We start from the raw sequence: 26303 nt of genomic DNA on the forward strand, positions 1-26303 counted from the left end.
TTATATTAAATAATAAAGATAAAGATACTGTATATTATATTAAAGAAAAAAATAACAACATGACTCAGCGTGTCACCATGATGAAGCGTTTCGAGCGTATCAGTGCTACTCTGCACCCTACTGAAGCAGAAGCAGTCTAACGCCAGCAATGAATTTTAAAATTATATCCAAACAGCAGACAATTTTCCATGAAAATATGAAAAAGCTGCTAATGGTCTATTTGCAAGGAAGCAGCTGAAAGGAGATACTGTCAAACTCTAATCTCTAAGGTAAATGCTGTACATTATTATTGCATATTACTTTGTAAACTTACTGCATTTGTTAGTAGTACATTCAAATGTCATGTAGGCGTTCAATGATACGTCGTCAGTAAAATTTGTCGCAGACAAATTCATTTGTCAACAATAGTCGGTGACGTCATCACTCGTGTTTTTTTCGGACGAAAGTGAGTCAGAGTCAACGTGGCCACTCACAACAACATCGCAGGTAAAAACATGTCAAATGTGGGAACATTTCACCCTAATCTTGTTAAAGACATTAATCCATTTGCAAGACCTTTTTTTAATCCATTTGCAAGACCTTTTTTTTTATGGCAGTAAATCCGTTATATGGGAGTGTTTAAAGTGGAGGATGCGATCTTAACGTGGTACTATAGTTAGCTGGTTACCTTGCTAACTATAGCTAAAATGTGTGAAACGAAGTTGTGTGAAAAATAAGATTTAATTATCATTTTAGGCAAAGTCCGCAAGCTAAACTTTGTCTATATCAATTCAAGTACTTTATCTATGTCAAGAACTTAAGGTGCGAAGTAGCGTGCGTATGCAGCACAAAAAACAAAAGCAAAATAAAAAAGTCAATCGCACACAAATACACGCTCACACACAAATATTAGGTACCATACTGCAGATATCATAAAACAATAATTATACAATCTTTTATATGTTAAGATGTTCAGAATTATTTGAGTCTGTTAGATAGCTAAAATGCCAGGGTTTAATCAATAATCAATACCATTCTTGTGTGAAGTACCCTTTTAAACACATCATCACAAAATGCCTGTTTCTTTTTGAGGAAGTTAGATAGCTACAGTGTTTTGCGTTTGTTTATATTGCTGCTATTTTAACTGTCCTTTGGTTTCATAAAAAAATATACTTTGTTTTTGCCATGTCCTTGTTTTAAATTGACAAAACTTAGTTTTCTGTTTTTTGTAAAAGCCTAATGAGCAACACAGTTACAGTATAAATACATATTTCTGAACAGATGAGTCACCTTGTTAGTTAGCACAAGCCAAAAGTATCTTAAGCTGAATTTAAAAGCAGATGGCTATATTAGAGCCATTGAATATGTTTATGCCTAAAAAAACTGATTAGTCGACTAATCGTTAATATAATCGATGACTGTCAAAATAGTCATTAGTTACACCCTGTTGTTTTTGTACAATATTTCTTATCGAAGGTTGTTTTTCTTTTTAAAATGCATGTGACATGCTTAAATATCACTTTTTAGGGAGGCCAAGCACTATTTAAATTGATTTAAATTCATTTCAATGAGAGATGTTGATTTGAGATACAAATGTCTTGAGTTAAGAGCTTCACCAAAGGACCAATTAAGCTCATAAGTTGAGGTACTACTGTAATGTCTCTCAGGTGGCAGAGAACCTCACTATCTCCATGGCTAATATCACAGCTTGGTTGAAGCATTGCTGCCTGCAGTTTTGTACTTCCAAAAACAGTGCCAATGTTTTCACTAGGTCAATAAATTGTGTCGGAGGACAAATATTTGGAGATAATTGACACAAAATTGTAATTTCAAGCACACACAAAAAGGATCAAGAAATCGAATCAATTTGAACCTCCGTAGCTTTAAGCACTTTCGCCATAAAATATCCACACAAATCTTCTCTCAAACCACATACGACTAACCTGCTTAGTTACAGGCTGGTGTACCATCACTTAAACATCTCCAATCACAAACTGTAAAAACTCTGAACTAAGAAACCACACATTACACCCCACAGTTTTACAAAAACAGAAAAACGGGTAAAACTCGGTCAAAATATTTAAATCATGTATTTTTTTATAATATTATTCAAGGTTTATCATCCCCTCCCCTTCACCAGTTTGATCAAAACTGCAACTGCATGGAAAATCACCCCTCAAAAAAATCTGAAATTTAAACACGATTTCATTATGCACTGTCCCTGTAACAATGAAATGAGAAAAAAAGTCTGTGGAATCACCATAAGTAAGACTTTGGGGAAATAACTGGTTTTGTCATACATTGCACTGGGACTAAGATAACAACAAAGATAACAGTTTAACTTACTGTAGAGGACTTCTTTCTCCAGGAAATGCCTGTGGTACCAGTCACTCGGACTTGTATGTCACGCCACGTATCCACGCTCTGACTTGGGCTCTGTCCTTGCATGTGGTTGTAGTAACCAACTGAAAATGGCAATTAAATTTTATTGAAAAATTAACACAGTACTGGGCCACCAAACTCAGCAAATTTCAGATTAGTTCAATCATACCACAAATTAATCATAGAACTCGCATAGTATAATTTAAAAACATCCAAATTCCATATGACCATTATTGTTGTAAAACTACATGCCAAAAAATGCCACACTAAGGTGCAGTATCCTTCCATTGTGACAAAATGTCCAAGAACTACAAATCAGAAGCCTTACCATAATTACTTCCATTCACGACACCCACTTCCTTTGTGACACTAAGTGAAATAGGTTCCACAAGCTCACTACCCAGGCCATTGGTCAGGCCCTCCAGAGTTGCCAGGTACTTGATCTTTAGGTCGTACAGTGTAATGTTGCTGCCCTTGACTGTCCTGTTGTTGAATTCATTGAGGAATTTCTTGAAGACATTATTGATGCGGATGCGAGTCAAAATGTTGCGTTGCTTTATATTGCAATTCAGCGCCTCTGGGATGAAATGTTTGAAGCTGATGGGACAAAAACGGAGAGAAAAGAATGTATTGATTATATTTCCAGTACCCAATATGTTTTTTCAAGTGGCAGGACGCATTCAACAAGCCTCCTTAAATGCACTTTTGAGTACAGTTAAAACAAGCTTTAAGATGGCAAAAGTTTGACAGTACAAAAAACAATTCAAAGACAAAGTCAGGTATTCAAGAACTTTCTTTGCTGTGCATGGATGGCTTACTTGATTTCTTGCGTAGCCACGGGCAGAGGCATACCCATACTCATTGCATGGTGCGTGATGGCGAGCACAGCCATTCCCAAACATTCGTTTTCTGTCTCATGCTGCTCTGCCTCGGATTGACATGCTCGCAAAGGTACCATACCGATCTGAAAATCATGTTGTCCCTGACAGGAAACATAAAAAAATATAATTAAAAGGAATACAGTTAAGTAGGGGAAGACACCCTTATTTAAAACAAAGTACAAGTATTTCTACGTGTGTACCTAATGGCTTAATTTTACTACAGCATCAGGATGCCCCCCGCGTAAGCTACGCCAGCTCTCTTGTCCCACTTCAAACTTATTAGCTGAGCATGAGATACGCTTGCAGAAAAATGTTACTTTGCATCAAAAGTGACAGTCAGCAGAGCTGTGATTAGTCTGTATTTGTTTGTACATCATTCCTAGTATGTAGCATTTCATTTTGTTTTTTTCCTGCCAATAGCACCGTTTTAAAAGGTTTTTAGAACCAACATGTACAATAAAAGTGACTGTTCAACCTTGAGTATTTCAAATTTGGCTGTCGCTTCAATTGCCATTGTTCACTACATCTAACAGGAAGCTTAATAGCTAGTGACAACACTGCTACTAGCAATTTGGCAGAGAATAGCAAGGTACATGCTCAGCCCGCAATTAATAATTATAGCAAAATTGTGAAGGGACTACACTATGGAAGGATTCAAGGTTTTATTATCAATCTTTAATCATTAGTCACCTATTTAGCATTTCGGCAGATATATTTGATTGAATTTGTTTATCGTACCTACCATTTAGCGCCAGCACTTTAGGTGTAGTCTATTAAAATATGTATTCGACTTCACAGTCAAGTGTAATAAATGCATATAAAGGGAAATGCATTGTGCATTTTTTCACAGTTTAAAACTGTTCTAAGATGTTTTAATGACATGTCTATAGACATTACAGTGTTTTCATGTAGTTGCTTGCAAGTAAAGAAAATGGTGGTCTTTTACCCAGAGAGCTTCCAAGTCATTGGCTATCTTTTATTAAAAAAACAAATTGTTACATCATAATCTGAAAATATAAATTGGCCCATTTTCTTATACAGACAGACAACAAAAACGAAAAATACTTAGGGTCTTATTTACTAAGTCCTTCTGACACGTGCTAAATAAAACGCAAAATAGTGCTCGCATAACGGGAACGAGTGTTGACAAATCCCAATGAGTGTGCTCAATAATTATATTTGCATCTTCTCCTCCCAGTATTATGGGCGTTTTGATAATCAGCATATACTTTGCATAATAATGAAGACAGAAACACAAAATGGATATCAAGCCTTATTTTTCTCACTTAACGGACGCAATCCACTTTGCACAATTTTAGTAGATAAGCTCTGCGTGTGATATCAGGTTTGCATGTGTTTTAGGACACACACAACTTTAGTAAATCATGCCCTTAGTTTTGTAATTTCACACTACTGGTTAGGAAGACATAGAGACACAAATAAGTGTGTACAAGAAATGAATAAGTCAGTATAAAATGTGCCCTTTACACACCTGGTAAAACAGGTAGCGAAGAGATGCAGCATCCAGTAGTGGTGTTCCTTCAGGCGTTTTCTGCTGGTTAAGACCTCCTTTTAGTTTACTGATGCAGTGTCTCCAAACTGGAGATTCACCTTCAGTGGTACCATGCCAATTTCGGAAATAGAATCTGAGAAACAAAAAATTGGGCACACAATTTAGCGAGTGATACTTTCAAACACAAACAAATCAGTATATATTAACATTCCAGAATGCATATGTCCACAGCTCGTGAGGGACTGACTTCTTTGGCGTTGTACACGTATGCCCTCTTCGAGTGCAGCAAAGTGCTTTTTGCCCCACTTAATGACTTTTCTGGGCAGTTTTCCAAATGAATTTTAATGACTAAATACGATTTCTTAAAAATAAACAAAGTAATTGTTATGCTTAAAATCACTTTAGTAAAGCATCCTAACTAGATTAAGGTAACTAAATACATAATATACCATGGATAGTTTGAGTTATTATTTTTAATATGCAATTATTGTTACTTTGCAAAATTAATTTGGCTAAAAACTAGTGCTGTCAAATGATATTTTTTAATCTGATTAATTTCACTTTTGAATTTGGATTACCGGTAATCATGATTAATCACAGATTATCACTAGTTTGCATAATTCAAAATAACTTAAAAAAGATCTCTTTATTTAGACACAAATGCATTTTGCTTAATTGAATTGAACTATATTTATATAACGCTTTTTCTCCAGAAACTCAAAGTGCTTTACACAGTGAAAGCCATTATCTACATATTTAAGATACATTTAAACCAATGTGGGTGGCGCTGCGAGCACGTGGGTTAAGTGTCTTGCCCAGTGACACAACAGCAGTTATTAGAATGGTGGAGCAGAAACCTGGAACCCTCAAGTTCTACCAACCAAGCCACATCACCCCAATGTCATACAGGAACATTTTTAAATATGTTATTTGAATGCACTACATCTATTTACTCAAAACTTGCTAACAGTTGTTAACACAATAAAATCATCAGGGTGTATTTTGAAAATAAATTTGCTAGTGAGCACAACAGTCAGTCTCCTCACTCAATTTTGCACTGACCTGATCACAGAACCTATAATAACCCTCAGCCATAAATTGTGTAATTTTTCTGTTTATATACATGATTAATGCGATAATTTTTTATGTGATTAATTACATGAGTTTACTCGTTATTTGACAGCCCTCATATTAACAAAAAAAATCTCCTCTTGATTGGTACCGGGCCGCAGAAGAATTTTTTTAGAATTTTTTTTTTTTGTAAAATTAAAAAAAAAAAAAAAAAAAAAAATATTTTTTTATTAAATCAACATAAAAAACACAAGATACACTTACAATTAGTGCACCAACCCAAAAAAACCCTCCCTTTTTCATGAAAAAGAAAAAAAAGAAAAAGAAAAAGAAAAAGAAAAAAAGAAGGTCCTGGGTTCGATCCCCGTGCTCAAGGTCTTTCTGCGTGGAGTTTGCATGTTTACCCCGTGACTCAGTGGGTTCCCTCCGGCTACTTCGGCTTCCTAACAACTCATAAAGATATGCACCTGGGGATAGGCTGATTGGCAACACTAAATTTGACCTAGTGTGTGAATGTGAGCATAAATGTTGTCTGTCTATCTGTGTTGGCCCTACGATGAGGTCGCGACTTGTCCAGGGTGTACGCTGTCTTCAGCTGAGATAGGCTGCAGCATAAAATCATAGAGCCACCACCATCCTGGTAAAAATCTCCACTCTATTTGCATTGTTTTTTAAGTCGATTTCATACGTCTGGATATATGACCTCATTTCATAAAGTCCAATGCAACAATAAACAGAAGGAAATCTTACCTCATACGATAATGTAACTTAAGCCTGGTCTCATCTGTGATTTTGAATTCATCGTTAGGCGGGCACCACATGCCTGTCGACTCATTGTAGAGGGCAAATAGATTATAGCACAAAGGAGAAATTGCTGATAACAAGGAAAGAAAGAGGGGAAACAATCAAAATCAATCAGTCCAAACAGTATTTTCAGTACAGCGATATTTTGGCAATTTGTTGAATTACTGTTACTAATGGTTGGGGAAACCAATTTATTTAAAGGGAACTGCATTCTTTATGCGAGACAAGAATTCCCATGTCTTGTTTATTTTTTTATGCATTCTAATTTGTCATACTCGTTATACCCTAACAATATAGCTAATGAGAGTCATCTATTGCGCCCAAAAATCCCTCTAAAAAAACTTTCAAAAACCGCCAACTCCATTTACATATTGTGACCTGCATATTCACTCATTTAGCAACATTGTTATTACAAGAGCTAATGCTAAGGAACTATTTTTTGGCAACATCTTGATCACGGAGAAGTAACTACAGCATATGCAGCTCTTATTAAGTCTGACATAATTAGTAACAGTTGTATTTTGTTGAAGTGGCAACAGCGGAGAATGAATGTCCCACAACAAGAAAATAGAGAAAGAGAAGAAGCCTATCGACGACGGTGTCGACACAGACTACAAAGGCGGAGGCGCGCAATTTTTCAGGATTTATGCAGATCCCAAATACAGATCAGCAGGTACCAGAAGGTAAGAAAAGTTGCTTTTGCATAATATTGCGAAACAAAACGCAAGATAATATCTCTTACCTTATACACACACACCATAATAATAATACTCGTATGTTGAAGCACATCAAGCGGTGCAACGTTATAGCTTACCAAAGTCGTACTAGAACATTTTGATATATTTTTGAGCGCCGTGTGTAGGCTTCAATATTTTCAATGGAACATATAAAATGTTGGTGTTGCCTACTTGAGTCATATTGCCATCATAGTGCAGCCTACACTTATCTCTTATGTTTGACTGCCATCTACTGGTCAGACTTATTATACCATGTACCAATAAAATAGCTTCGAGGTGGGTAAACTCAACCAAACGTATTTGATGGCTCACGAAGATATCCTCCGCTTGGTCATTTAAAAAGTAGCTTGTCTGCTAAAAAAGCGTGGACACCCCTGATGTAGACATAAGCTGTGGGTCTGTCTGCACAAAGCCAAATATTTTTTAAGTAAATTATTGCATATTGAGTAGCTGAGATAGGCGCCAGCGCCCCCTGCGACCCCGAAAGGGAATAAGCGGTAGAAAATGGATGGATGGATATTGCATATTGATCCAACGTGTGGCACCTTGAGACAAGAATATGTTGATTGACAGTATATAAGTAACAAGTCTTTTTTAACTCCTTACTTGGGCAGTTTTGCGCCTTTTTTAATGAACAAACTATAACTCACTATGGCTATTTTGTCTATGGATGTTCTCATTCATCCAGGTCATTAAAATCACAGGACATTCAATTGATCGCAACTAGACTGTTTGGTTTGCCTTTTGACAGATGTCCTCAGGCAGGATTATTTGCTATTTGAGGAGTAATTCGTCAAATTTTACTCTGAAGCTTTCAATTGTAAAATTGACTTGTCTTACTCTTCATTAAAGAGTTGTTTTGCGCCTTCAACAGGATAGTGTCTGTCATGTGGCTTTTAATGGTGGAACATAGACATTCAGTCCAGTTGCGATCGATTAAATGGACTGAGAATCGCAATTTTGAAAAGAAAAATCACAATTAGGTTTTCTTTCCAAAATCGTTCACCCCAAACACCTAGGTCATTAAGCAATGACTAAAATAATCAAAGAAAAAGGTCTTGTTTTGCCAGTTAAACAATAGTCACTCACAGCATTTCTTGGCAGCCTCCACACAAAGCTCCTCGGCAGTGTAGCAACCATTGAAGAACTCCAGCTGATGCACGTCTTGTAAGTAAAAGTGGATCTCCAAGCCCCTAGAGGCAGATGGAGAAGTAGGGAGTTGAGCCCTGGGTCTCCCCATTATCCCACAGAGAAGCCTTTTCAACTCCATCACCACAGAGAGGGCATACAGACGCTGCATTGGGGAATGACAAAACAAGTGAAATTACAATGGGGAATCAATAAAAAAAATGTTAGGCTATGGCTTCGTCCACAAAGCATTTCCCTTAAAATTCATACAAAATTCTTCAACAGGTTTGGTCACAGTAATTAGTGCATTTGAATTCCCCTGTCTAATAATGAATCTGGCGTTGTGGCATCCTACTCTGTTCAGCGGTCCATGAACGCACCTTAAAAGGCCTAGATATAGCACAGTCTGTTTTTTTGATTGATTGATTGATTGAAACTTTTATTAGTAGATTGTACAGTACAGTACATATTCCGTACAATTGACCATCAATGGTAACACCCAAATAAGTTTTTCAACTTGTTTAAGTCGGGGTCCACGTAAATCAGTTCATGTTAAGGTAGGTTCAATGTGGACAGTTGAATAGCTTAGTTGCTCAGACAGCAATGTGTTTATATACGTCTGGATTAAGATATGTAATCTCATAATGGTGAAAGACAAATGTCTTTTGTTTTCATGTTAGCATTTAAGATAATGAGCTAGCGCCATTCAGTAAGAGAGTTTTTCAAAGTGCATTTATCAATCACGTTTTTTTTTCGATCATTTTAATTTGAAACTGTGATACTAATCGTCGGGAGCTTTGCTGCAGTTCTTCCATTAATATGATTTATCATTACATCCCTAGTAAGGACTAAATATGGGTACCAAATCCTGGTTTCATAATAGCACTGGAGCCGACGTAAATGATAGCTGTATACTAAGTAAATGCGGACTCAGCCACCTGCAGCAAGTGAATGTTAACTTCTTGGACGTCCTGACAGAAACACACAGTGTCTGACATTCTTTTAAAACTGTATTGCCACCTTTAACAAGCCAACAGCAGCCATCATAATAACCGCTTTCGCCGTAATGCCACCCTAGTACCCACAATAACAACACAGCAATTCCTCATTATGCACCAATGACGGTCATGGCATGCGAGATGCATTCACAAACCCCCAGAATGATGGGCATCAAACATAAACATAAGGTACTAAGTTCCACATTCTCTAAGTTGTGTATATTTTTCTTATTTTTTTAAATGTATTACTTAGTTGTCATTTAATTTATACAATGGTACAACCCTCGCAACCCCAAAAAGGGAAAAGCGGTAGAAAATGAATGTATGGACGGACGGATGGATGGATGGATGGATGTGAAGTATTTCAATTACCAGTACGAGTCTGTTCAACATGAATGTCACAAAATGAATATTTTTTCTTTTTTTTTTTTTGACAAAAAAATAAAAAATAAAATGACGAATCAATTTGGTACGAGTACTAATGTAAACAATACTACTTCCCCATTGTCAGTGGTTCACAATTAGTTTATGTCATGACTCCACCCACCACCGGAGATAATTTTTTTCAGGGGACCTTTGTATGATTTTGTTCCAAACAAAAAATTCCTGCTACATATATATTTACCGTCCCATCACTATAAGCACTGACGACTTCCTTATGTGGATCCAGTCATCATTTCCTCTTTCTTTTAAAGTTTGCCAGTGTTATTTTTAAACAGTGGCATTTTGTGAACTAAACATACTCAACTGAACTGAACACAATATTCTGCTGCATTGGATTTTACAACATTTAAGGTTAAATATAACTTGCACTCATGGAGACAGTCATTTTTATTTAAATTACATTTTATTAGTAAGTATTCATTCATTTCCGTTAATATGGCCTGTTGTTTATTTTTTGCTAAGTCACAAAAACAATGCTTTAATGAGGATAAATACTAATGCAATTATTTAATAGCTAAAGGCAACAGATGATTTTGGTAATTACAATATTTGGTATGAAAGTCTGATAAAGGGAAGGCCTAGTTTGGTTGTACCTAAAGATGTAACAATAAATGGTAATAATGATAACCACAGTTAGACTCCCGATGGTTAGTATTATTGTTCTAAATTAAATGTATCGAAACCCGTGATAGATAGCCTTACATTGATAAACTCACGGACTGACTGGCACCAGCTTGCTAAGATTCTAACATGAAAACAAGACATATTAACATTGTTTCCCATTATGAAAAAACATTAAAGTCATAAACAGTAAACACATTACTGTCTGAGCAACTAGCTATTCCATTGTGCACATTGAACCTACAAGCTGTGATTGTGTGATTGTTCTAGGAATACAAAGCGGAGGTGTTTTTACGATGCGGTTGAGGACCACTGAGCAGAGTAGGATGCTACAAAGCCCACCAAAAATAATAAATAATAATAATACATTTCATTTTGTACAGACTTTTCATTTAAATAAATCTTACAAAATCAAGTACAAAATCAACTCAATATTTAAAACAATAACGTTTTAGCCATCAAAATATATATAATACTAAGAGTAAAACACCATCGGGGAAGCATAAGAAACAAAAAACAAGCAAAATAGTGTGATTTCTAACAGTATGTCTAAATATTTTAGTTTTGAAAAAATAACTTAAACAAGTTCAGTGTGTGTATACTTTGCGCATGGTCAACAATGTCGCAATGTATTTGCTTCTTGCATTGGACAAAGAGAGCAATTCAAATTCCCTGTGTGTTAAACATACTTGGCAAATAAATCTGATTCTGATTTTGCTAATAATGATATCCCTGAATGATCATTTTCATCACGATAACCGTGATGTGAAATTTTCATATTGTTACATCCCCAGTTGCATCACAACCGTGACAACCTGACCATGATGATAATCATGATAATGGTTATCAAAATCACTGAAATCACTGAAACTACTGATTATGTTAGGAAAAACATTTTTATCGCACTTTCTATTCCAAACAAACACTATGTGAAGAAGACTTTCGTTTCATTACAAAGTCTAACTTTGAATAGAAATATCAACATAAAATAATAAACTCTTGTTGGTTGTGAAAGTTCTCAATTTGATATGCAGCAGAGGCTGCTTTTTGAATGTTAATACAAACAACAATATTTTTAATTTAAGCGTGGCTAAAGCAGACATGGAACAGAGATGTATGGATAACCTGTAGATGCATTTGCAACTATATTACGTTTCCTTCCACCCACATTTAATGCGAAAAAAAAACACTTACCAATCGACGGAATTAAGTTGCTCCAGTGTCAAAAGATGCGAAAGTCCTGATCGCTTGGTCCGCACATTTTACCGGCGATGCTAACGCAGCTATTCGGCCATGCTATGGAAATGAATAGCGTCAATAGCTATTCACTCAATAGCTTCAGTTTCTTCTTCAATATTTTCATACTCCAACCATCTGTTTCAATTCATGCGTAATCTGTTGAATCGCTTAAATCGCTGAAATCCGAGTTTGAATCCGAGCTAATGTCGCTATATCTTGCTGTGCTATTCCCATTGTTTGTTAAAATTGGCAGCACTGTGTGACGTCACAGGGAAATGGCCAGTGTCTTCGCAGAGAGCCGAAAATAAGGCACTTTAAAGCTTTATTTAGGGATATTCCGAGACCGGTAAAATTTTGAAAAAAATTTCAAAAAATACAACAAGCCACTGGGAACTGATTTTTATTGTTTTTAACCCTTTTGAAATTGTGATAATGTTCCCCTTTAAGCCAATCTGCAACCGGACCTGACATCACTTGCAACAAAGGTATCAAAATATGGCACTGTTTGATTTTGCGTGAACCAGTACCCTGTAGTACCGATGGCATTCTGTCCGTACCTATCAATGTACCAAATTCAATATCCGTCCCTAGCCTTTCGACAACCCCAATTCACAATCTTCATTGAAATGCATATGGACAATTACTGATGCCACTACTGAAACTGAAGAATTACAACATTTGTTGACAACATTGATTCTCTCAGCACATTTTCCAGCAGGTTCAATATGGTTGGTTGGTAGACAGTAATCATCAATCCCAAAATGAAAGACTATCACAGTTTTAATGTGTTGACTGCAAAGTAATCATGCAATTTCAAAATAATGCCTTTTCTTTTATAATATTATAATTGGGTTATAATTAACATACTGTCATTTGAACAATAAAAACATTATAATAAATGTGATCCACTAATACATTAAAAACAATAACATCACATTAAACATCAACATGCCTAACAATTTTTGTGGTGGTGTTACAGTAAAATTATTTTACTTGCAATGAGGGGTGCACCAATTTGTCGACAATAACATTTCTCGTCGACGAATGTATTCAGCGACAATAGTTTGTGATGTCATCACTTGTGTTTTTCTGGGCGAAAGCAACTCAGTGTGGCCACTCGCAACAACATCGCAGGTGAAAACATGTCAAGCGTGGGAACATTTCACCCGATTCTTGTTAAAGACATGAATACTTTGCTTATTTTGCAAAGTGAACCTTGTTTTTTATGCCAGTACATCAGAGATACGGTCACATTCAAAGAAGAGGAATGATGTCGGACATCTGGAGGATGCAATCTCAACTTTCTAAAATAGTTAGCTTGTTAACTAGCTAACAAGTGTTATACAAGTTGTGTGAAAAATAACTATCATTTGAGCCAAAGTCCGCCAACTAAACTTTGTTTAAATCAAATCAAGTACTTTTTTGGCTGGAATTTCAGGTGTCAAGCAGCATCAGTTTGCAGTGCAAAGAAGAAAGGCACAATAACAAACATCAATCAAACACACACGCCTACACTTACACACATTAGGCACACATTAAAGAAAAAATATACACTATTAAAAATGGCAGAATTAATAGAGTCAGATTGCTAAAAATGCAAGGATTTAACCAATAATCATTAATATAGCTGTGTGCAGCGTTTTAAACACATCATCGCAAAATACTTGCTTATTTTTACGAAAGTTAGATAGCTTTAGTGGTTCTTGTTTGTATTAAATTGCTAAATTTTTACTGTCCTTACATGCACCTGGGGATAGGTTGATTGGCAACACTGAATTGGCCCTAGTGTGTGAATGTGAGTGTGAATGTTGTCTGTCTATCTGTGTTGGCCCTGCGATGAGGTGGCGACTTGTCCAGGGTGTACCCCGCCTTCCGCCCGATTGTAGCTGAGATAGGCGCCAGCGCCCCCCGCGACCCCGAAAGGGAATAAGCGGTAGAAAATGGATGGATGGATGGATGTTTTCATTAAAAAATATACTTTTATTTTTGTCAACACTGGGCCTGCTCTTGCTTTTAAATGAACAAAAGTTTTTATGTTATTTTGATTTCTGTAACAGCCTAATGAGCAGTACAGCTAAAGTATGAATTAGGGCTGGATATATCAAATATACTCGTTATATCGCGGGTTTGTCTCTGTGCGATATAGAAAATAATTATAATTGTGATATTCGAGTATACATTCTCACGCAGTTGCTTTTAGCTGCGGGCATTAAGACTGCAGGCTCTTCTCACTCTTTCGTGTCTCTCCTTCGCACAGAGACATAAAACAAGCGCACCTTCTTACATACGGCACAGACTTGTCATACGCCCTCACGGAGCAGAGAGGTAGCGGAATGGGTAACATTAGCTGTGATGCTAGCGGACCAGTGCGAGTCGTATGACGAGAAAGAAGGTGCAAATCTGGTAATAAATGGAGGAAGAATTAATTTCTTAGAAAAACAACAGAGTCCACCGTCTGGCTGTGGTTTGGCTTCAAGCAGGAATATGTTGAACAGACAACCGTAATACGTCAAGTAAAAGCATTGCTACAAAAAGTAGCATTGTTGCTAATTCGTAGCACCATTTGAAAAGTCACCCGCTAGAGAATGAGGAGTGCTTGAAACTCCACATGTCAACATCTCCGGCCGGTGCCACACCAACAAAATGTCGAAGCCACCTGCACATCAACACCATTTCCACATCAACACTGTATGAAAAAACTAGTCAACAACAGAAGAAGATAACGTCTGCAGGAACCTACCACAAAGCGAAGGACATACACTTATTTGATTTCCTATTATGCAGCCCATTTTTAATTGACAGTTATTGAAAAATCTTGTGTGACATCATGCACAAAAGTGCACTTTATTTCAAACTATTGTAGTGGCATTCTGTACAAAAAGTAGACTTTAGGTTAGTGTTGTTTTGATATGTCATCTTTGTGACATCATGCACAAAAGTGCACCAATAGCTTGTTTTAAAATGTCTCACAATCTTGCACTTTCAATTTTGGAAATGACATGAATGTTTGTGCCACTGCTTAATAACTGTTTAATAAATACAGTTTTAGTAAATTGACTTTGTTGTGATTTCCCTCTCTGCATGAAAGTTTAAAATGAGCATATATTAATGCAGTGTGAACAAGAATGTTTTAATGTAGACACATAGAATCATCATACTGCTGTGATTATAGGCATCAAGTGTTCATTCAAGCCTAAGGTAAAATATCGAGATATATACAGTTGTGATCCAAATTATTCAACCCCCACACAATTTTGGTGTTTTAGCAAGTTGGACATTTATTCCATATTTTGTTTATAGTCGTATCAAATAGACAAATGTAACCTAAATTGTAACACTGTATTTTACAAAATACCAAAAAAGGACATTTTTCTTAATATCTCATTGACAAAATTATTCCCCTAGTTACATGCATCTTTAGTACTTAGTAGAACACCCTTTGGCAGTAATTACATAATAATAATAATAATAATAATGGATTAGATTTATATCGCGCTTTTCTATTCCTTCAAACGTGATACATAACCGGACACAAGCTTCTTGCAACGATCTACAGGTATTTTAGCCCATTCCTCTTGGGCAAAGGCCTCCGGTTCATTCATATTCTTGGGCTTGCGTGCTGCAACTGCCTTCTTCAAGTCCCACCACAGGTTTTCTATAGGATTTAGGTCTGGCGACTGTGAAGGCCTCTACAGTCTTCCAGCCCTTCTTCTGCAACCACTCTGATGTTGATTTGGAGGTATGCTTGGGATCGTTGTCCTGTTGGAGGGTCCAACGTCTCCCAAGCCTCAGCTGGCTTCATGACATGTGCAGCTAATATATCCTGGTAGGAAATAGAATTCATAATGCTTTGAACACGCTGGAGATTCCCGGTACCTGAGGCAGAGAAACAGCCACAGAGCATGATTGAACCCCTACCGTGCTTAACAGTAGGTAAGGTGTTCTTCTCTTTGTAAGCTTCATTTTTTCTCCTCCAGACATAACGTTGATTCATAGGCCCAAAGAGTTCCAGTTTTGTCTCATCACTCCATAGAACAGTTTCCCAAAACCTTTGGGGTTTGTCCAGATGATTTTGTGGCATACTGGAGTCTATTTCCTTGTGCCTGGTAGTCAGAAGAGGGGTGCGCCTGGGAGTTCTGGCATGGAGGCCTTCATCTCGTAGTGCGCGCCTTATTGTCTGGGACGAAACTTGCGTTCCCCCCTCTGCAATGTCCTGTTGTAGTTCCTCAGCTGTTACCCGGGGTTTTTTTTTTTACCACTGTACGCTTCAAATACCGGACAGCAGTTGCACACAGCATCCTCTTTCTATCACACCCAGGTAGTGTTTCCACTGTGCCTTTAGCTTTAAACTTGTGAATTATGCTCCCAACTGTGTCTCTTGGAATGTGTAATGTCTTTGCTATTTTCTTATATCCATATCCTTTCTTATGAAGAGAAATTACCTCCTCTCTTGACTTCTTTGACCACTCCCTGGACTTCACCATGTTGCAAATACACCATTGACCATCTACAAGAAGCTGAGCGTCAGTCTTTTTCAATCAGTTTAATTGTTGCTCGTTATGGTTCTAATCACATCTACAGGTGTTTTCAACACCTGATTGAAAAGACCTTATTCAAATTCTGTTCTTAAGAGTTATGATCTTCAAGGGGTTGAATAATTTTGTCAATGAGATATTAAGAGAAATGACACTGTTTGGTATCTTACAAATATAATGTTGTAATTCAAGTTGCATTTGTCTATTTAATGCATCTTTATTTGATATGACTATAAACAAAATACGGAATAAATGTCCAACTTGCTAAAACACCAAAATTGTGTGGGGGTTGAATAATTTTGATCACGACTGTATCATGTATTGTGACATGGCCTAAAAATATTGAAATATTAATTAAAGGCCATATCGCCCAGCCATAGTATAAATACATATTTCTGAATAAATTTGTCATTTTTGTTTGCCCCTGCCTAAAATATGTTTAACTGAATTTAAAGCCGATGACTAAATTAGAGCCAATGAATAGGTTCATACTTCATATTCTGATTAGTCTTTTATTAAGATAATCAATGACTATTCAACTATAAAAATAGTGGTTAGTTAAATGCCAAACCAGAAAAGTATACTGAATTCACTAAACGTGGTATAGCTCGGTTGGTAAAGCGGCCGTGCAAGCAACTTGAGGGTTGCAGATTCGATCCCCGCTTACGCAATCCTAGTCACTGCCGTTGTGTCCTTGGGCAAGACACTTTACCCACTTGCTCCCAGTGCCACCCACACTGGTTTAAATGTAAAAATTAGATATTGGGTTTCACTATGTAAAGCGCTTTGAGTCACTAGAGAAAAAGCGCTAAATAAATATAATTCACTTCACTTCAATTTCAAAAAAAGGTCAAGAGAATAATACATAGCACCAAACCCCGCCTCCCTCAAACCCGCCCAGCTCAACCGACGCACGGAGGGGGTAGGGGGATTTGGTGATAGCGGGGGTGTATAATGTAGCCCGGAAGAGTAGGGATGCATGGGATTCTGGGTATTTGTTATTTTGTGTTTATGTTGTGTTACAGTGCCGATGTTCTCCCAAAATGTGTTTGTCATTCTTGTTTGGTGTGGGTTCACAGTGTGGCGCATATTAATAAGAGTGCTAAAGTTGTTTATATCACAACCCTCAGTGTAACCTGTATGGCTGTTGAACAAGTATGCCTTGTGATCGATGGTGTGTTTCTGCAGAAGCCTCATATGACATGTAACTGGACTGGCAAGCTGATTGAATGTGTTGTAGAGGGCGCTAAAGGCAGCACCATCATATGATGCCCTTATAATTGTTAATCGAGGGAAATTCTGCAAACATTCGCGAGAATGGTTGATCTGACAATCGGTAGTCTCTCGGAATATTCGGGAGGGTTGGCAAATGTGATGCTGTCAAGCGGCATTCAGAATAAAACTTGCGGGCCCCTCTTTCATTAAATTGTCATATTAGAGTGCGGGCCGCGTGTCTGAGACCCCTGGTTTATACATAGCACAAAGTAAAAAAAAAACTCTGTATGCAGTGTTATTTCATTTTAAATTTCAAAAGAGTTTTGTGGCTCCAATTGTTTTCTTTATTTTGTGAAACGGGTCAAAGTTGCCGACCCCTGCATTATGGGAATCTCAACTTAACAACTTACTACTGAGAATGCCATCCATCCATTTTCTACCGCTTATTCCCTTTCTGGGTCGCGGGGGGCGCTGGCGCCTATCTCAGCTACAATCGGGCGGAAGGCGGGGTACACCCTGGACAAGTCGCCACCTCATCGCAGGGCCAACACAGATAGACAGACAACATTCACACTCACATTCACACACTAGGGCCAATTTAGTGTTGCCAATCAACCTATCCCCAGGTGCATGTCTTTGGAGGTGGGAGGAAGCCGGAGTACCCGGAGGGAACCCACGCATTCACGGGGAGAACATGCAAACTCCACACAGAAAGATCCCGAGCCTGGATTTGAACCCACGACTGCAGGACCTTCGTATTGTGAGGCAGACGCACTAACCCCTCTGAATGTTGGTTCTTTATTTATATAACTATTTATCTTGTTTGTGCTTAAAAAAAATTGAGCACAGGAAGTGAACATCTGTAGGAAAGTGCTATGAAAAAGATAAAGGGTTAGGGTTAAATAAGATCTGCTTCTTCAGACTCCTTTTTGTACATGCTGTGATGAAAAACTGTAAATATGTGAGGGGCCATATTGTAAATGTATGCCTGCTCAAAATAAATTAAAACCATAGCAATAGATGTTAATGTAATTAGACTGTATATCTGAGCTTTAAAGGCCTACTGAAACCCACTACTACCGACCGCGCAGTCTGATAGTTTAAATATCAATGATGAAATATTAACATTGCAACACATGTCAATATGGCCTTTTTAGTTTACTAAATTGCAATTTTAAATTTCCCGGGAGTTTCTTGTTGAAAACGTCGCGGAATGATGACGTATACGCGTGACGTCACGGACTGTGAGGAAATATTAACGCTGCGCACGCACACAGCTAAAAGTCGTTTGCTTTAACCGCATAATTATACAGTATTTTGGACATCTGTGTGGCTGAATCTTTTGCAATTTGTTCATTTAATAATGGAGACTATAAAGAACAATGCTGTTGGTTCCTCGACTTCTCTCTGAGACACAGTGTGTTCAACACAGCCATCTGACCTCGAGGTATGTCTTTACAATCTTTACTTTATAATCTTTAAAATCTCACTGAAACACTAATAAAACAATAAGCAGATAAGGGATCTTCCAGAATTATCCTAGTACATGTGTCTATTTCAGTGGTTCTTAACCTTGTTGGAGGTACTGAACCCCACCAGTTTCATATGCGCATCCACCGAACTCTTCTTTAGTGAAAAATAATATGTTTTCCGAATTCAAGACAAAGTTAGATGATCTTTTACTGGTGCACAACCGTGCATGAACATCACCTTGTTCAAAGAACCAAACCAACACAGTGCATGAACTCGCAACAAATTACACATCTGCAAATCAGTTTGGGTTCTGCTAATGCCGTATCCCTAATTTGCAGATAGAGAGAAGTTTTTGTGTACACAATGAGTCGAGAGTGGCTTGAGTGGATGCTCCACAGGTCCAATTACATCTGAAACGCTCACACTGCCGTCGCCCGGAGCTTTCGCTTTCTTTTTTTTTTTTTGTAGTCTGTCGCTATCAATATCCTCAAACACAAATCTTTCATCCTCGCTCCAATTAATGGGGAAATTGTCGCTTCCTCGGTCAGAATCGCTCGCGCTGCTGGCGTACATGATTGTAATCAATGGGTGGATGTGAGGAGTCCGACAATCTGTGACGTCACGTGCACTATTTCCGGGAAAGGCAGGGTTTTTTTAAGAGCGACCAAAAGTTGCCAACTTTATCGTTGATTTTCTCTACTAAATCCTTTCAGCAAAAATATGGCAATATCGCGAAATGATCAAGTATGACACATAGAATGGACCTGCTGTCCCCGTTTAAAAAAGAAAATCTCATTTCAGTAGGCCTTTAAACGTAAATATTAATTAAATATGATCGTTAAAGGCATACTGAAACCCACTACTATCCACCACGCAGTCTGATAGTTTATATATCAATGATTACATTTTAACATTGCAACACATGCCAATACGGCCTTTTTAGTTTACTAAATTACAATTTTAAATTACCCGGGAGTTTCGTCTTCGAAACGTTGTGTAATGATGACGTGTACGCAAGACGTCACAAGTCTTTAGGAAGTATGAGCGCTGCGCACACACACAGCTAAAAGTAGTCTGCTTTAACCGCATAATTACACAGTATTTTGGAGATCTGTGTTGCTGAATCTTTTGCAATTTGTTCAATTAATAATGGAGAAGTCAAAGTAGAAAGATGGAGTTGCGAAGCTTTAGCAACACAAACACACGGTGATTCTTTGTTTAAAATTCACAGAAGTTGAAACTTTACTATGGATCACAGCGAACATGGATCCCGACCGAATGTCAACCAGCAGGCTTCATTGAGAAAAATTGTGGTAAAAAGTCGCTTCTTATCGACGATCAGCTGAGCTTGTGCCGCCCATAAAGCTGCCGTCGACTTCCCTGAGACACTGCGCGTTAACACACCCGTGGACACACACCTCCCACTATCAGGTACTGTTAAACTCACTAAAACACTAGCAACACAATATAAAGATAAGGGATTTCCCAGAATTATTCTAGTAAATGTGTCTAAAAACATCTGAATTCGTCCCAATGCATTCACGTTTTTTTTTTTTTCTAGTCCGTCGCTATCAATATCCTCAAACACGAATGTTTCATCCTCGCTCAAACTAATGGGGAAATTGTCGTTTTCTCGGTCCGAATAGCTCTTTTTGTTGGAGGCTCCCATTAAAAACAATGTGAATACGTGAGGAGCCATCAACATGTGACGTCATCGGCTGCGACTTCCGGTAGAGGCAGGGCTTTTTCTGTTAGCGACTAAAAGTTGCAAACTTTATCGTGGATGTTCTCTACTAAATCCTTTCAGCAAAAATATGGCAATATCGCGAAATGAGCAAGTATGACACATAGAATGGACCTGCTATCCCCGTTTAAATAAGAAAATCTCATTTCAGTAGCCCTTTAATTAAATACGGACGATAAAGCTATGATGGCTTTTGCAGTGGTCGTAATGCACATTGGCTGAAACATATTTAAAGCGTTGTATACAAAAGTTAAACTATGGTAATGGCGGCATGAATATTGTTTACGTCTACACTCTACAACAGGGCCTCATCTTCCTGTCTATTGCTGGTGAACGTGATATGAACATATGAGCCGCTGGCATTTTAACTCCCCTAGTTAGCGAATTGTATTCTATTGGACTTTAAAGCTAACACTACAGAACAAATGACAACGTAGCTGTACATTAGATGCCAGAAAGAGACATAGAATATATCTTTATCGAATAAACGTCGCGTGTTGTACTCACCTAGCAAGCTTAGCCAGACAGCTGGCAGGTTACTTCCGTTTCGTTTAGTACATTTGACGCTCCGTCTAAAGTTTAAGCTCCTCCGTCACAAGGTTGTTGTATTTTAAATGGCTCATCGGAGATTTGAAGAAAAACTGCGTGGTAAAACAAGCTAGTATTGGCAAGGTTGGGTTTCTTTGGGGGATTATTGGAGAAGTTTCGAAGATACGGACACTAGACTCTTGCTGAGACTTCCTGACAAGGAGCATCCCCTTCTCGAAAATGACGTAGCGGCTGGCTGAGCTTTACGAATTCTGATTGGCTCATTGGAACGTCCATCACGATGACAGCATCGCCCCCTTGTTCCGCTGTAAAAACAAGGCCTGGCTGGACGTGTAGTCAAGTGGTTCTCAACCTTTTTCCAGTGATGTACCCCCTGTGAACATTTTTTTAATTCAAGTACCCCCTAATCAGAGCAAAAGCCTTTTTGGTTGAAAAAAAGAGATAAAGAAGCAAAATACAACTCTATGTCATCAGTTTCTGATTGATTAAATTGTATAACAGTGCAAAATATTGCTCATTTGTAGTCATACTTGCCAAAATTGAAAGAGTAAATGAAACCAAATTTGTAGGTATAATGATTGATGATAAATTGAACTGGAAATCTCATGTAAAAATATACAACATAAAGTTGCAAGAAATACATCAATAATGAATAAAGCCAAATATGTTCTAGACTAAAAATCACTTTATATTCTCTACTGCTCACTAGTGTTACCATATCTGAGTTACTGTGTAGAAATATGAGGAAATAATTACAAAAGTACACTTCATTCACTAACAGTATTACAAAAAAGATCAGTTAGAATAATACATAATGTTGGATATAGAGAACATACAAACCCTTTATTTATTGAATCAAAGATACTGAAATTCCACGACATAGTGGAATTGCAAACAGCTAAGATTATACACAAAGCAAACTATAACCTGCTTCCCAAGAATATACAACAATTCTTCTCAACAAAAGAAGAAAAATATAGTCTTAGAGAAAAATGTAATTTAAAACATTTGTATGCACGTACAACACTTAAAGCCTTCAGTATATCAGTATGTGGAATTAAATTATGGAATGGATCAAGCAAAGCAATCAAACAATGTACTAATATGATCCACTTCAAGAAACTCTTCAAACTGGAAGTTTTAACAAAGTACAAAAATGAAGAACCATGATAAACATTCTGATTTTACTCACTCATTCATTCTCAAAATAATCTGATTTATCTCATCGTATGGATTAAAATTTAAGCAATTATTTATTTATTTATTTATTTGTATTGTGATTACTTATTACTTATGGAGAATACATTGTGAATACATTGAGAACAGGAAGTGAACAAAAGTTTTAGCAACTGTTATGTAAAGAAAAGGGGTAGGATTAAATAAACTCTGCTTCTTCCTCCTCCTTTTCGAACATGTTGGAAAGAGAAACTGGAAATTGTGATGTATCATGTTGTATGCTTGCATGTTCGAAATAAACTCAAACTCAAACTCAAACCTTGAGACCTCCGCTTTCGGGAGGTGGGGGGTGGGGCTGGGGGCATGGTTGGGGCGGGGCTTTGTTGGGGGCGTGGTTAAGAGGGGAGGAGTATATTTACAGATCCATCCATTTTTCTGCCGCTTACTCCCTTTCGGGTCGCGGGGGGGCGCTGGTGCCTATCTCAGCTATAATCGGGCGGCAATCGAGGTACACCCTGGACAAGTCGCCCCCTCATCGCAGTATGTGTAGGAATCTTTATTTATAATTGAATCACTTGTTTATTTTTCAACAAGTTTTTAGTTATTTTTATATATATTTTTTCCAAATAGTTCAAGAAATACCACTACAAATGAGAAATATTTTGCTCTGTTATACAATTAATTTTACTTCTTTATTGTTTTTTTTTTTCAACCAAAAATGCTTTGCTCTGATTAGGGGGTACTTGAATAAAAAAAAATGTTCACGGGGGGTACATATCTCTGAAAAAAGGTTGAGAACCACTGCTCTAAAAGCCGTATATGTTTTTGTCACATATGCATGTACAGTAGATGGCAGTATTGTCCTGTTTAAGAGTGTCACAACATTGCTGTTTACGGCATACAAACTGCTTTATGGTAGACAAAAACGGGACTGCTGTTGTTGTGTGTTGTTACCGCGCTGGGAGGACGTTGATGAGACTGCCTAACAATTAACCAACATAAGAAGCCAAGAACTCGCCCTCGAACATTCTAGAGTGTATAATGTGGGAAAGTGGACGTGAAAACAGGCTGTCGACACGTCACTCGGGTCCGCATGGAGCTGGAGGGGGCGTGGCCTCCAGCTCTGCCTAAATTTCGGGAGATTATCGGGAGAAAATTTGTCCTGGGAGGTTTTCGGAGAGGCGCTGAATTTCGGGAGTCTCCCAGAAAATCCAGGAGGGTTGGCAAGTATGTTTGTAGTGGTCTTTCTTGAACTATTTGGAAAAAAAGATATAAAAATAACTAAAAACGTGTTGAAAAATAAACAAGTGATTCAATTAAAAAGATTTCTACACATAGAAGTAATCATCAACTTAGAGCGCCCTCTCTGGGAATTGTAATAGAAATCCGTCTGGATTCATTAACTTAATTCTAAACATTTCTTCACAAAAAAGAAATCTTGAACATCAACATTTATGGAACATGTCCACAAAAAATGTAGCTGTCAACACTGAATATTGCATTGTTGTGTTTTTTTTTCACAGTTTATGAACTTACATTCATATTTTGTTGAAGTATTATTCAATAAATATATTTATGACGGATTTTTGAATTGTTGCTATATTTAGAATATTATAAAAAAATCTCACGTACCCCATGGCATACCTTCAAATACCCCCAAGGGTACACGTACCCCCATTTGAGAACCACTGGTCTATTGCAGTGTTTTTCAACCTTTTTTGAGCCAAGGCACATTTTTTGCGTTCAAAAATCCTGCAAGCACACTACCAGAAGAAATCTTTAAAAAAGGAAACTCAGTTGACAGTAAAAAGTCGTTGTCGCAATTGTTGGATATGACCTTAAACCATTACCAACCATGCATCAATTTAGCTCTTGCCACAAAGTAGGTGTACTGTCACGGCTTTTGAGTTTTCTGATATTTACCTGTGTGTAGTGTTTTAGTTATTGTCTCGGGGTGGTATAGCTCTGTTGGTAGAGTGGCTGTGCCAGTAGCATTTTCTTTTTTTTTTTGTCCTGTCCAGTTTCTCACGGAAATCATATAGTTGATGTAGATGCCCTTATCGGCTGTTCAGATTTACTTTACAATAGAGAAGTATAGGATACGTCTCTTGTTGCCTTATTTGAATTTGACTTTATTCAATGTATTTATATTATCATTTGGTGCAGCCGGGCCAGAGCAGGAAGGGATAGAAAGACAAAAAAAGGAAGACAGAGGGGGAAATTGTGGGGATAAGAGGGGGATTAGACAGAGAAACAAAAACAACCACAGCAAACACAACAACAACAAAAAAACAACACGATATGTACAAATATGATCGTAAAAGTGATAGCAAATAAGCAGTTGGTGAAATAAATAATAATATAGAAATGACAATGAGCATTTTTACACTAAAAGTGGAGCAATACAAATACCAATAGAAAAAGCGCTATTGATCATGAACAATACCAATACTTTACCTCTATTATCAACAATACAGTTGTTCAAATGCAACAATACGTATGCATAATGATAGCTAGAAAGATAATAAAAAAATAAATGAAAAAAAAAAAAAAAAAGAATACCGAAAGATGTAGGGGAAGAGAGAGAGGCAACCTATATTAATCTTGTAGATTGTTATAGTAACAATGGGTTAAGCTTTGTCAGAATGCCATATGTTACCCAGTTTACCCTAGGGCAACAACGTTGATATATTTTTGATGAAACGTGATTATGTGCATGAGTGTATGTATATGTACAGGATGTGTATATGATTGTTTGTACAGTAAATGTATATGTACAGTATGTGTATGCTTGTACCGTGAATGTGCGTGTAGATGGACGGACTTGGAAGGTATGTACTGTATTCGTGTATGTATGTGGGAGCGTACGTACTTATGTATGTACGATGGTATGTATGAATAACAGTGTGTGTGTTTGTATGTATGTATGTACAATATATTTGACTCCCAGAGTGCGGCCCCAGCCACCCAGAGAGCCCAACCCAAACAGCAGGTGTGGCGCCCAGGGAACCATGGACCACCGGCCCCACGCAGCCAGGCCGGCCAGTAGCTTGAGGGTTCCAGGTTCGATCCCCGTTGCTGCCATCCTAGTTATTGAAGATTTAGATTTATTGGTCCCCGTTGGGGAAATTAATTTTCTCACTGCCGGACATTTAAACATATAGACATTACACATCACAAAACAAAAATAACAAAAAGACATATACATGACCAACACATTTACAGGCTTTGTCAGACAGGTCGGCCGGGCCTGCTGTTAAGGGCGGCTATAGCAGGCTATATCCACCTGCTACCAGTGCCAACCACACTGGTTTAAAATTTTTACTTTGATACTGGGTTTTTACTATGTAAACCGCTTCGAGTGACTAAAGAAAAGCGTTATAAAAATATAATTCACAATTCGCAGTCTTGCTGTTAGGGCGAAGACGGGTAGAAGGAGACGGCAAAACAGTGGAAGTCCAACTCAATATTTATTGAGTAATTAATGATTACGTGGGATGTGTATGCTACTATGTGTTTGAGTGTGAACTATGTGCTGGAATTAATATATGGAAATACCGTAAAGAATGTTGTCGTGCCTGTTGGATGGTGGCGTCCAAAACCAGAGGGAGAAGGCAAAAGCAATCCGGTGTCCAAGCGTGGTCGTGGGGCAGGAGAGAGCGTCCAAAGTCCAGGCAATGTGTCGGGGATCCAGGAGAGCAAATCAGGGTTCCAGAGAGGATGGCAGCAGGAATGGAGACAGGGGCTGTGGAAGGAAGGAGAGACGAAGGAAATCACAAACAAGGCAGGAGGAAAACGAGCACAGGAATAAATC

At 37.7% G+C, this 26303-nt stretch overlaps 1 protein-coding gene across 2 annotated transcripts in view; it reads right to left on the bottom strand.

Annotated features, from left to right (window-relative positions):
* The window catches only part of jak1 (Janus kinase 1), a 46895-nt gene extending 25355 nt beyond the window's left edge, over positions 1 to 21540 (bottom strand). Inside the window, exons 1-8 of one of the 2 annotated variants that reach the window (XM_061883698.1) lie at positions 21272 to 21540; positions 11753 to 11854; positions 8457 to 8661; positions 6577 to 6700; positions 4735 to 4888; positions 3180 to 3343; positions 2690 to 2958; positions 2326 to 2444 (exon numbers count right to left, since the gene is read on the bottom strand). In XM_061883698.1, the coding sequence (XP_061739682.1) occupies positions 2326 to 2444; positions 2690 to 2958; positions 3180 to 3343; positions 4735 to 4888; positions 6577 to 6700; positions 8457 to 8637 (1011 nt within the window). In that variant the 5' untranslated portion in view covers positions 8638 to 8661; positions 11753 to 11854; positions 21272 to 21540. The remainder of the gene's footprint in view (positions 1 to 2325; positions 2445 to 2689; positions 2959 to 3179; positions 3344 to 4734; positions 4889 to 6576; positions 6701 to 8456; positions 8662 to 11752; positions 11855 to 21271) is intronic. The other variant, XM_061883697.1, reaches the window with a different exon arrangement.
* Positions 21541 to 26303: the final 4763 nt, after the last annotated feature.

Source organism: Nerophis ophidion, linkage group LG22, assembly GCF_033978795.1.
Source record: "Nerophis ophidion isolate RoL-2023_Sa linkage group LG22, RoL_Noph_v1.0, whole genome shotgun sequence".
NCBI classification, from domain to species: Eukaryota; Metazoa; Chordata; class Actinopteri; order Syngnathiformes; family Syngnathidae; genus Nerophis; species Nerophis ophidion.